The sequence below is a fragment of the Penaeus japonicus genome, unplaced genomic scaffold (genome assembly GCF_977035675.1).
Source record: "Penaeus japonicus unplaced genomic scaffold, GWHDUDI00000001_assembly GWHDUDI00000009, whole genome shotgun sequence".
Taxonomy (NCBI): Eukaryota; Metazoa; Arthropoda; class Malacostraca; order Decapoda; family Penaeidae; genus Penaeus; species Penaeus japonicus.
The window spans coordinates 6,620,341-6,633,062 of record NW_028234411.1 but is presented as its reverse complement, the minus strand read 5'-3'; the positions used below and the strand labels follow the sequence as shown (position 1 = coordinate 6,633,062).

At 34.5% G+C, this 12,722-nt stretch overlaps 1 protein-coding gene across 1 annotated transcript; it reads left to right on the top strand.

Annotated features, from left to right (window-relative positions):
- Positions 1–499: 499 nt before the first annotated feature.
- LOC147471245 (uncharacterized) lies at positions 500–1,054 on the top strand. Its single transcript, XM_086540182.1, has one exon. The coding sequence runs from the start codon at positions 500–502 to the stop codon at positions 1,052–1,054; it is 555 nt and encodes a 184-aa protein (XP_086396308.1).
- Positions 1,055–12,722: the final 11,668 nt, after the last annotated feature.

Here is a 12,722-nt window from a genome sequence, read left to right as displayed (position 1 = left end):
AAGTACAATGCCTTACGTGATGGTGTGCTGGCACCATTATTATCAGCATGTTTGAATTTTGTAAGGTGTTAGGCTTCTTAAATAAATAAATAAATAAAAGGTAGAAATAAAGCGTGTAAGAGCCTTTTCAGAGGAAAGAAAGTATGTTTCATTTCAAGTGTCTATCCTTTTCTTTAGACTTTAGAAGTGCATTGTAGTTTTTTATTCAAGTGATTCTCAAGAAAGTAAAAAATTCATATTTACTTCGGATGATTTATTGTATATTTGTTCTGGTCACAAAGATACATCAAGTAGCAAGTAATGCCATTAGAACTAATAACATTAGCGATAGTTTTCCACTGAACCAATCAAAACTTGCCACGTCACAAGAGGCGTGGTCAAGGACTTGTTTTCTAGACACCTGGCTTATATAATCCCGTCCAGGTAAACATGAACCATAGCTTTTACCTGGCACTGTCCTTGTCACATCATCTGGTCTCAGTAAATCTTGAACATAAAAATGAATACCGTTTATGATAGGACAATGGCCACTGCCATGGCGACCGCCCTTGCCGCTAACTCTAGCATGGCATCCGATAAGACACAGATGCGCCTCTACCTCGATACACTCAAGGCTATGGTACCTCAGTGTCCCAAGAATCGCAAGGTGTCCAGACAGGAACTCATCGAACACGTTATCGACTACATCAGCGACCTTCAGGACACCCTCCAGTCTGACTCGGACTCCGACAGTCGTCCAGGGAGTCCTATGAACGACGTCACTTTCAGCGACTCCTTCAGCCAGCAGTCACAATATGGCGGTTATGGCGTTCAAGCTGAGCAGTTCTCCCTCCACCACCAAGGTTTCTACACCGACGACACTGTCAAAGATCTCCAATATCCCCAACATGGAAACACTTTCCAACATGGATACAATAGCATTAACTCTGGTAGCAGTGCTTTTATCGGCGGCGGTAACTACTACAACAGTCACAGCACAGACTTCAGCAGCGGCTACAACAGTGACGGTAGCACTTGCAGTGGATACAGTTCAGGATCGTACTACATGAACTGAAGCATCTAACATATTTGTAAATATTGTATAAAGGCATATAGATATAAATATATATTTTGATAAGAGAAGCTATATCATTATCATCTAAATTTTCTTGGATCGAGTGCGTCAAGGTAGAAGAGCATTTGCGTCTTGTCGGAATGATGGTAATCCATTTTTTTTTCTTTTTACAAATTTAGAATCATGATTCTGTAAACAATTGATTTTGTGTTTCAAGTTGTCTACCTAAAAGGCATCGATTTTCCTTACCTTTGGACAAAATAGGCTTTTAAATTCCTTTATTTAAACTTTCCATCAGTTCTTGTTCTCTATGTTCGTTTATGGTTATAAAGCAAGGATTATTGGTCAGTTCAGGTCAAAGGGCGTGACGCTTTAAAAGAGGTCAAACAACTTGCTGATAATAACACTGTCGTCAGCCCTTAACCTATGACATAATGATGTTTGTTGTCACTAAAGCCAGTTGAATATATTTCTAAACGATTAAGTGACTGCACTAAGTTGGTCAGGTATCCAATTACTCCAGTTAGTGATCCGCTTCTCGTATATGTATATAAGTCACAAACCTGGTTCAAGTCGAGAGGAGCTACGCAAGACAATTAAAGTAATTAGAGAACAAGAAGGGGCAATGTTCTGAACACAAAGGAGAACAAATAAGTAATCCAAACAGGATGCTCACCATGGTTTTCTATGATGTTAAGAAAGACGAAACTCGAATCGCAATCAGTAAACTAAAACATATGTCAGTCTAAGCTAAAGATATATAAGAAGAAGTCCAATTCAACGGCTATATTAAGTCAACCGATAGTACAAAAGAAAATTAATTTAGCTCAGATCAAAACGGCCCAAATCTATTATTTGAGAAACAGCAAAAATATCTTCGTGTCATGCATTATAATACTTCTAATAGACAGATATGACTGAGCATCTTAATCTGCAGTTTTGGGTTGTGAAGAATGTTCTTTGCAGAAATATTGCATATTAAGGGTATGTTGATATTTTTCATGACGATTTTCGTTTTTCTCCAAATGATTACAATACCAGTGCTTTTATCGGTGGCTGTAACTACTACAACAGTCACAGCACAGACTTCAGCAGCGTCTACAACAGTGACGGTAGCAATTGCAGTGGATACAGTTCTGGATCGTATTTCACGAACTGAAGCATCGAGTATACTTGTATATATTGTATAAATGTACATATTGCTAAATATATTAAATCAATAAGAGAAGAGAATTTATATTATTATCACTATAGTAATTTTCTTAGCTCTAAAGTTTCAGGTTGCTGAAGTTATAAATTGTATATGAATTGATGTCATCCTTAGTTTTGGGAATAAATCCTTAGTTTAGGGAACTAATTTCAAGGATGTCTGGACACGAATGTCATAAATGATGGAAGCGACACATGGAAAAGATCAGTGTAAAATATTAATCTATTCTGTTCTTCAATTCATTTTTCAATCTTGCTTATATGTAACAAAAATTATATTATATGTTTCAAAATGGGAATTTAAATTCAAAAGTAGCACCTCAAAAACTACTGTCTAATCGGTCTTTAAAATGGCGACCTATCTTTCTGACCATCAAAAATGTGCTTAAATTGAATTCACTGTTTCTAGGCATTACCCGCCAACGAAATGATAATGATTTATAAGAACTTCAAAATTTGATCGATCACCTGTCATCCAATAAAAATATGATAATTTTGGCAATGTGTTTTGTCAAACGTTGTTAGTGAATAACTTCGTATAACTTTTCTTTTGCATTTTGATGCTTCTTTTAAGAGCATAAGTTTACATTTTGATGATTCATCTAAGAGCATAAGTGTGTTATTCTTGTGTCCGTTAATAACCCCAGTGCCTTACGTAATGACGTAAGGTGTAACGCCTCTTGACCTGGACTGATCAAGATTCTTGGTATTAAGCCCCGTTTTCCGTAAATAAATATCCTAAATCTAAAAACTGGTATTAGGAACTTATGATTGTTTACAAAGAAATTATGTCTGGTTAACTATTCTATATATTGTTCTTCCGTGACTATTCATGATCTACACCATGCTTGCACCATTCATGTGTACTTGGGTTCAGTGCAACGAGCGCACTGCCTTTCTCAGCCTCTAATTACCCCAGTGGCTTACGTAACATTTTTGACGTTTGAAAGAAATCCCGCCCCTTGATCTCAACTGAATGTAGTTATTTGGGTGTATATTATGATAAATTTAGTATGGAGAACAGGTGAATTCTATGCATATTATACAGTTGTAAATCAATATTGTTTATACGTTCATTTACTATATTGCATGTTTAGATACAAAAAGAGTATATATAAGTACAAGTAAAAAGTGTTTAGACGATTGATTCGCAGTGACCTCAATGACCTTCAGTTGTAGATTTTGTCAACAAAAGTGAACAAATATTACTTCTTAGTAATTGAGTGACTGTACTAAATGGGTCAGGTGACTGAATAGGTCACATAGGACGGCTACTTGAGGTTAATAACTTTCTCTCAACTTCGACTGTACTTCAATCACCCATTTATTAACTGAATCATAATATTAAAGATAACATGAACTATTAAATCACATGTTTTTCCTCAAAGTCACTAAGAACTTTCCGTGTCAGATGAAGCGTTAAAATATTTTCTTGAGGCAAGGCGTATATGCCTTTATTCCCGTATACAACAGTGATGGTATATTTCATTGTCGTGCTACACAAATTTAAGCATCAGTCTTGTAAATATTGTATAGAGACACTAACTAGATATATATTTTTTGTTAGAAATGTTATTATAACAATATCAATGGTTTCGATTTGTATTGTGTAAATATAGTATCGATTCCATGTATACTATTACAAATTATTCAAACTGAGTTTAAAGGAACTATTTTCAATGTTGATGAAATTGCCGTGTCTATATCACTTACAGTTTATTAATGCCGACGAATTATTCATGTTGTGTCTCTGTAAACATACAAAAAGATCTTATGAAATGTGCAATCTATTCTGAGTGTAAGGGATTACAGTACTAACCAAACTTGCATGGTCTATATCACTTAGTTTACTGATTGTAACAAATCAGTAGTATTGTGTTTCCGTTTATTATTAGATAACAAACAAGTTTGATACCCATTACTACATTTATACTGTAGTTGACTCAATCTACTGTTAAGTAATGTCCCCTGTAAATACCTATACTGACACTGTGATCACTAGAGGTCATACCAGATATATTAACAGATAAAATTGTTAAATATCATAGAAATATATCATGTATGCTTGCCTTAGTACACTGATTTTGAACATTTGTCAGTGTGAATAAAATCTGCAAAATATTATTTGTTTATAGCGGCAAATATTACAATATATACATTATATTTATGTGATCTGGTGGAGGTTGCATTTTTGGCATTCAGATTAAACAAAAAATATTTATCTAGTCAGATAGATTAAACATCTCAAAATCAAAAGGTTGTTAGCTCATATATCTTCGGCAATGTAAGTTGTCTATAAACGTAAACTAATCGTTGACCTATGATGACCTAAGTAGAAAGCGTTTACAGAACATTATTGTTTAAACAATATGATGGTCACGTCAGTGCACAAATGCAATAATGATTTTTATTGGCAGCAAAAGCTCATGGGTTACAAGGGATCAAGTTGTTTTCGACGTTAAAACCTAAATAGTTCTTAATTGCACGCGCAGTGAAGCAATTTTTTACTCGTATATCATATTTCTTTTCAGGGAATTAGTAAAACATCTCTCCTAAGAACGTTATACAAAATTCTATTTGACATTGCTCTTTAAGGTATCTTTGAAGAGTAAAAGTGCAATGCCTGACGTGATGGTGTGCTGGCTTCATTACTGTCTACAAGTTTGAATTATGTAAGGTGTTAGGCTTCTTGAATAAATGAATAAATAAAAGGTAGAAATAAAGCGTGTAAGGGCATTTTCAGAGGAAGGAAAGTACGTTTCATTTTAAGTGTCCATCTTTTTCTTTAGACTTTAGAAGTGCATTGTAGTTTTTTATTCAAGTGATTCCCAAGAAAGTAAAAAGGTCATATTTATTTCGGATTATTTATTGTATATTTGTTCTGGTCACCAAAATACATCAATTAGCAATTAATGACATTAGAACTAATAATATTAGCGATAGTTTTCCACTGAACCAATCAAAACTTGCCACGTCACAAGAGGCGTGGTCAAGGACTCGTTTTCTAAACACCTGGCTTATATAATCCCGTCCAGGTAAACATGAACCATAGCTTTTACCTAGCACTGTCCTTGTCGCATCATCTGGTCTCAGTAATTCTTGAACATAAAAATGAACACCGTTTATGATAGAACAATGGCCACTGCCATGGCAACTGCCCTCGCCGCCAACTCTAGCATGGCATCCGATAAGGCACAGATGCGCCTCTACCTCGATACATTCAAGGCTATGGTCCCTCAGTGTCCCAAGAATCGTAAGGTGTCCAGACAGGAACTCATCGAACACGTTATCGACTACATCAGCGACCTTCAGGACACCCTCCAGTCTGACTCGGACTCCGACAGCCGTCCAGGGAGTCCTATGAACGACGTCACTTTCAGCGACTCCTTCAGCCAGCAGTCACAATATGGCGGCTATGGCGTTCAACCTGAGCAGTTCTCCCTCCACCACCAAGGTTGCTACACCGACGACACTGTCAAAGATCTCCAATATCCTCAACATGGAAACACCTTCCAACATGGTTACAATAGCATTAACTCTGGTAGCAGTGCTTTTATCGGCGGCGGTAACTACAACAGTCACAGCACAGACTTCAGCAGCGGCTACAACAGTGACAGTAGCAATTGCAGTGGATACAGTTCTGGTTCATACTAAATGAACTGAAGCATCGAGCATACTTGTAAATACTGTATAAATGTACATATTGCTAAATACATTAAATCAGTAAGAGAAGAGAACATATTATTATCACTATAGTTAGTTCCGAGTTTCGTGTTGCTGAAGTTAAAAGTTGTATACGCATTGATGTCAATGTCCTTATTTGAAATATACAGCCTTAGTTTGGGAAACTAATTTCAAGGAGGTCTGGACACAAATGACATAAATGATGGAAGAGACACATGAAAAGTATCAGTGTATAATATTAATCTATTAATCAAGAGGCGGGACTTTTTACTACAAACGTAAAAAATACACACTTTATGGAGCTACGCAAGACAACTGAGGTAATTATGGAACAAAGGAAAACAAATAAGTAATCCAAACAGGATGCACGCCATGGTTTTCTATGATAGCAAGAAGAACGAAACTCGTATCGCAATCAGGAAACTAAAACATATGTCAGTCTAAGCTAAGGATATGTTTTAGAAATCCAATTCAACTGCCATAGCAAGTCAACCGATAGTACAAAAGAAAATAACATAGTTCATATCAAAACGGCCAAGCTCTATTATTTGAGAAACGGCAAAAATATCTTCCTATCATACATTATAATACTTCTAATAAACGGATATGGCTGAACCTTTAATCTGCATTTTTGGGTTGTGAACAGAATTATTGCAGAAATATTGCATATTGAGGGTATGTTGATGTTCTGCATCAGGACGATTTTCGTTTTTTTTCAAATGCTAGAGTAATAACAACATAGCCTCACCATTGCAATTATTTGATCCCCTAGCATCTTCGAGGTTTTCTGTTCTAAATCTTATAGGGAATTTATCACTTTAACTTAGATTATGCCAAGATTACCACTTGCTCATTTAGTATCAATATTTTATCTAAAAGATATAGATAGAAAACTGTCGGTAAATACACATCAACATAAGGATATTCAATAGATGTGGGTATATGTATATATATATATATATATATATATATATATATATATATATATATATATATATATATGTATGTATGTATGTATGTATGTATACATAAAGATTTTCATTGATATTCTTTATACTGCGTTTAGTGGCAAAGGAAAGGTAAATTAATAAGTGCCCTATCTAAAGTATTTTACCTGACTTAGTTATTGAATGCATGTGAGATAATCATTGTCTACAAAATATTTTTTATGCAGTTCTCTGACTAAGCCCTTTTACACTGAGGAATATGAGTATCATATTCCAACACCTGCAAAAGAGTAACCTGATATCTGATGAGCGACCATACCCAATTTACATTGTATTTACATTAGACATTTGTTTTTGATTGTGTATAGAGCAAAGAGTGCATTGTCCTCCTTTGGCCTTTAATTACCCCAGTGACTTGTGTCATTTCATAAGCTCGGCGTGAGGATCGGCAAGTTTTTGACGTTCGGAGAAAAAGTCCCGCCCTTTGACCCGAGTGAACTTTGGGGTTTGGATATCAATAAAAAGACGTAATGAGTCACCTGACCTTCCCAGTACAGTCACCTAATTCTACAGAAGTAATATCTAATCACCTTTTTTTGCCAGCAAACACCATTAGAGTGTTAATGAGGTCACAGTGGTATTGCATGTAATGACACCGCTATGTTGCGGTTGCTGATGAATGATGATATGATTTTCATAAGATTGATCAATCACTTACCATACAACGTCTTTCAGATAATTATATATATATATATGTATTTATGTATATATATGCATATCTTTGTATATATATATATGCATATATATACATATATATGTATATATATGCATATATAAATACATATATCTGTATATATATAAAACTAAACACACATTTTTGTATATATGAAATAATTCTAAAAGGCCATACTGTGTCATATGACACTATGCAGAAGATATATAAATTTCTGCCAAAACTGTTTATTGTCATTTTATCTAATACCATTGGGAACTCATTAACACTCTGTATGACGTACTAGTGTTTGTTGTCAAAAAAGGTGATTGAATATTACTTCTGTAGAATTAAGTGACTGTACAGGGAAGGTCAGGTGACTCATTACGTCTATTCATTGATATCTAAGCCCCAAAGTTCACTCGGGTCAAAGGGCGGGACTTTTTCTCCGAACGTCAAAAAACTTGCCGATCCTCACGCCGAGCTTATGAAATGACACAAGTCACTGGGGTAATTAAAGGCCAAAGGAGGACAATGCACTCTTTGCTCTGTACACAATCAAAAACAAATGTTGTGTATCACATAAATAATGAGATATATAATATAGTATATACTGTAGTCATAGATGGTACCACGATAACAGCTTCAAAACTTGGAAGGAAAAATCTGTCTCATGGCAATACGTCAATACGGAAATGATTGAGATGACAATGTGTCCGGAACTGCGTGTAACCTGTCAAATGCAGAAGGATTTAATGTTATCTGATGGAGAAAGTTTGGAGCGCTGAGGATTATGTTTACGCAAATGAGTAAATATTAGGGTCAGTCAATTACGTGATGAGATTACTGTCGGAATTGACGAGTCAGGTAATCCTATTTTGGATGCACAGTTAAAATATACAGTCAGTTTAGACATCATGGTACATGGTACAATTCAATACGTATAGAATATACGTGGACACTGTGTGCCTTTAAGACTAAAATAGTTTTTTTCTGTACTATCTATTTATTTATGTGCATTGCATAACAGTAACTAACGTATACATAAGTCCATACATGCATACAATACAATGCATTAACAGTATATATAAATACAAATCTAAAAAGTTTAGACGATTGTTTCGCAGTGACCTCAATGAACTTCAGCTGTAGATTTTGCCAACAAAAGTGAACAAATATTACTTCTTAGTTATTTAGTGACTGCATTAAATGGGTCAGGTGATTGAAGGTTAATAACTTTCTCTCAACTTTAACAGAAATGTTATTATGACAATATCAGTGTCAATGATCTCGATTTGAAATGTGTAAATATAGTATCGATTAGATGTATAATATTACAAAATATCCATACTGAGTTTAAAGGAACTATTTTCAATGTTGATGAAATTGGGACTGTTCATATCATTTACAGTTTATTAATGCCGACGAATTGGTCATGCAATGTCTCTGTTTATCATCAGAAAAAAGATCTTATGAAATGTTTAATCTCTCCTGAGTGTAGGGATTTACAGTACTAACCATACTTGCATGGTCCATATCACTTAGTTTACTATTTGTAATAAATCTGTAGTATTGTTTTTCCGTTTATTATTAGATAATAACAAAACGAGTTTGATACCCATTACTACATTTACACTGTAGTTGATACAATCCATTGTTAAGTAATGTCCCCTGTAAATAACTATACTAACACTGTGATCACTAGAGGTCATACCAGGTTAACAGATGTTTACTTATGTGGACAATTTATTTGTATTACATATATTAACAGATAAAATTGTTGAATATCATAGAAATACATGATGTATAATTGCCTTAGTATACACAGATTTTGAACATTTGTCAGTGTGAATAAAATTTGCATAATATTATTTGGCTACAGCGACAAATATTACAATATATACTCTATTGGTATGTTGCCTAGTGAAGGTTGCATTTTAGACATTCAGATCTAACAATAAAAATGTTTATCTAGTCAGATACATTAAACATCTCAAAATCAAAAAGTTGCCAGCTCATATATCTTCAGGAGTGTAAGCTGTCTATAAATGTAAACAAATCGTTGACCTATGATGACCTAAGTGGAAAACTTTTACAGAGCATGGCGTTCAACCTGAGCAGTTCTCCCTCCACCACCAAGGTTTCTACACCGACGACACTGTCAAAGATCTCCAATATCCTAAACATGGAAACACTTTCCAACATGGTTACAATACCATTAACACTGGTAGCAGTGCTTTTATCGGCGGCGGTAACTACTACAACAGTCACAGCACAGACTACAGCAGTGGCTACAACAGTGACAGTAGCAATTGCAGTGGATACAGTTCTGGATCGTATTTCACGAACTGAAGTATCGAGCATACTTGTAAATACTGTATAAATGTACATTACTAAATGTATTAAATCAGTAAGAGAAGAGAGCTTATATTATTATCACTATAGCAATTTTCTTAGTTCCGAGTTTCGTGTTGCTGAAATTAAAAGCTGTATACGCATTGATGTTAATGTCCTTATTTGAAATATACAGCCTTAGTTTGGGGAACTAATTTTAAGGAGGTCTGGACACAAATGACATAAACGATGGAAGAGACACATGAAAAAAGATCAGTGTATAATATTAATCTATTCTGTTTTGTTATAAAGGCACATATATATATATAAATATATATTTTGATAGAAGAGAAGCTATATTATTATCATATAAATTTCCTTAGGTAGAAGAGTATTTTGCGCCTTGCTGGAATGATGGTAATCCTTTTTTTTTTTTTTACACATTTTAAAATCATGATTATATGTAAACAATTGATGTGGTGTTTCAAGCTGTGTACCTAAAAGGCATCGCTTTTCCTTATCTTTGACAATAGGCTTTATTATTGGTCAGTTCAGGTCAAGGGGCGTGGCGCTTTACAGAGGTCAAATAACCTATGCCATAATAAAGTTTGTAGTCACTAAATCCAGTTGAACGATTAGGTGACTGCACTAAGTTGGTCAGGTCTTCAATTACTCCAGTTAATGTTCCGGTTCTCATATTAGTATATAAGTCACAAACCTGGTTCAGGTCAAGAGGAATTGAAGACAATTGAAGTAATTATAGAACAAGAAGGAGCGATGTTCTGAACACAAAGGAAAACAAATAAGCAATCCAAACAGGATGCACACCATGGTTTTCTATGATGTCAAGAAGGACGAAACTCAAATCGTAATCAGTAAACTAAAACATATGTCAGTCTAAGCTAAGGATATGTTTTAGAAATCCAATTCAACTGCCATAGCAAATCAACCGATAGTACAAAAGAAAATTAATATAGCTCAAGTCAAAACGGTCAAAATCTATTATTTGAGAAACAGCAAAAATATCTTCGTATCATGCATTACAATTCTTCTAATAGACAGATATGGCTAAGCATCTTAATCTGCAGGTTTGGGCTGTGAACAAAGGTCACAACCCAGAAATATTGCATATTGAAGGTATGTTGATATTCTTTATCATAAAAACATAGCTTCACCATTGCAATTATTTGGTCCCCTAGCACCTTCGAGGTTTTCTGTTCTAAATCTTATAGAGAATTTATCACTGTAAATTAGTTTATACCAAGATTACCATTTGCTCATTTAGTATCAATATTTGATCTAAACGATATAGATAGAAAGCTGTCGGTAAATACACATTAACGTAATAAGTGTGTGTGTATAAATGTGTGTGTATATGTATATATATATACATATATATATACATTATTGATATTTTTATGCTGCGTTTAATGGCAAAGTAGAGGTAAATTAATAAGTGTTCTGTGCATTAACTGTCAGAGTGTTCTCTAAAGTCTTTTACCTAAATAGGTTATCAAATGCATATGAGAGAATCTTTGCCTAAAAAAGCCCTTTTATACTGACGAATATAAGTATCATATTCTAACACCTGTAAAAGAGTAACCTGTTATCTGATGAGCGACCATACCCAGTTTACATTGTATTTACATTAGCCATTTGTTTTTGATTGTGTACAGAGCAAAGAGTGCATTGTCCCCTTTGGCCTTTAATTACCCCAGTGACTTGTGTCATTTCATAAGCTCGGCGGAAGGATCGGCAAGTTTTTTGACGTTCGGAGAAAAAGTCCCGCCCTTTGACCCGAGTGAACTTTGGGGCTTAGATATCAATAAAAAGACGTAATGAGTCACCTGACCTTCCCAGTACAGTCACCTAATCCTATAGAAGTAATATTTAATCACCTTTTTTGCCAACAAACAACATTAGGTCATGCAGTGTTAATGAGTTCACTTTGGTATTGCATATAATGACACCGCCATGTTGCGGCTACTGAAGAATAATGATATGATTTTCATAAAATTAATCAATCACTTACCATATATATATATATATATATATATATATATATATATATATATATATATATATATATATATATAACTAAACACACACTTTTGGAAATATGAAGGTCATACAATGTCATGAACACTATGCAGAAGGTACAGAAATTTATGCCAAAATTGTTTATTGTCATTATATACAATACCACTTTGAACTCATTAACACTCTGCATGACGTAATGGCGTTTGTTGTCAAAAAAGGTGATTAAATATTACTTCTGTAGAATTAGGTGACTGTACTGGGAAGGTCAGGTGACTCATTACGTCTTTTACGTGATATCCAAACCCCAAAGTTCACTCGGGTCAAAGGGCGGGACTTTTTCTCCGAACGTCAAAAAACTTGCCGATCCTCACGCCGAGCTTATGAAATGACACAAGTCACTGGGGTAATTAAAGGCCAAAGGAGGACAATGCACTCTTTCCTCTGTACACAATCAAAAACAAATGTCTAATGTAAATAAAAGGGCTTATTCAGAGCTGTATAAAAGCTCTTTGTAGATTTAGGTAAAAATCTTTAGATAGTGATACTGATAGCTAATGCTCAGAACATTTATTAATTTACCTGTACACATGTATACACACATATGTACACACACAAACACACATATCTGTATATATATATATATATATATATATATATATATATATATATGTGTGTGTGTGTGTGTGTGTGTGTGTGTGTGTCTGTGTGTGTGTATGTGTGTGTATGTACATATATATACATA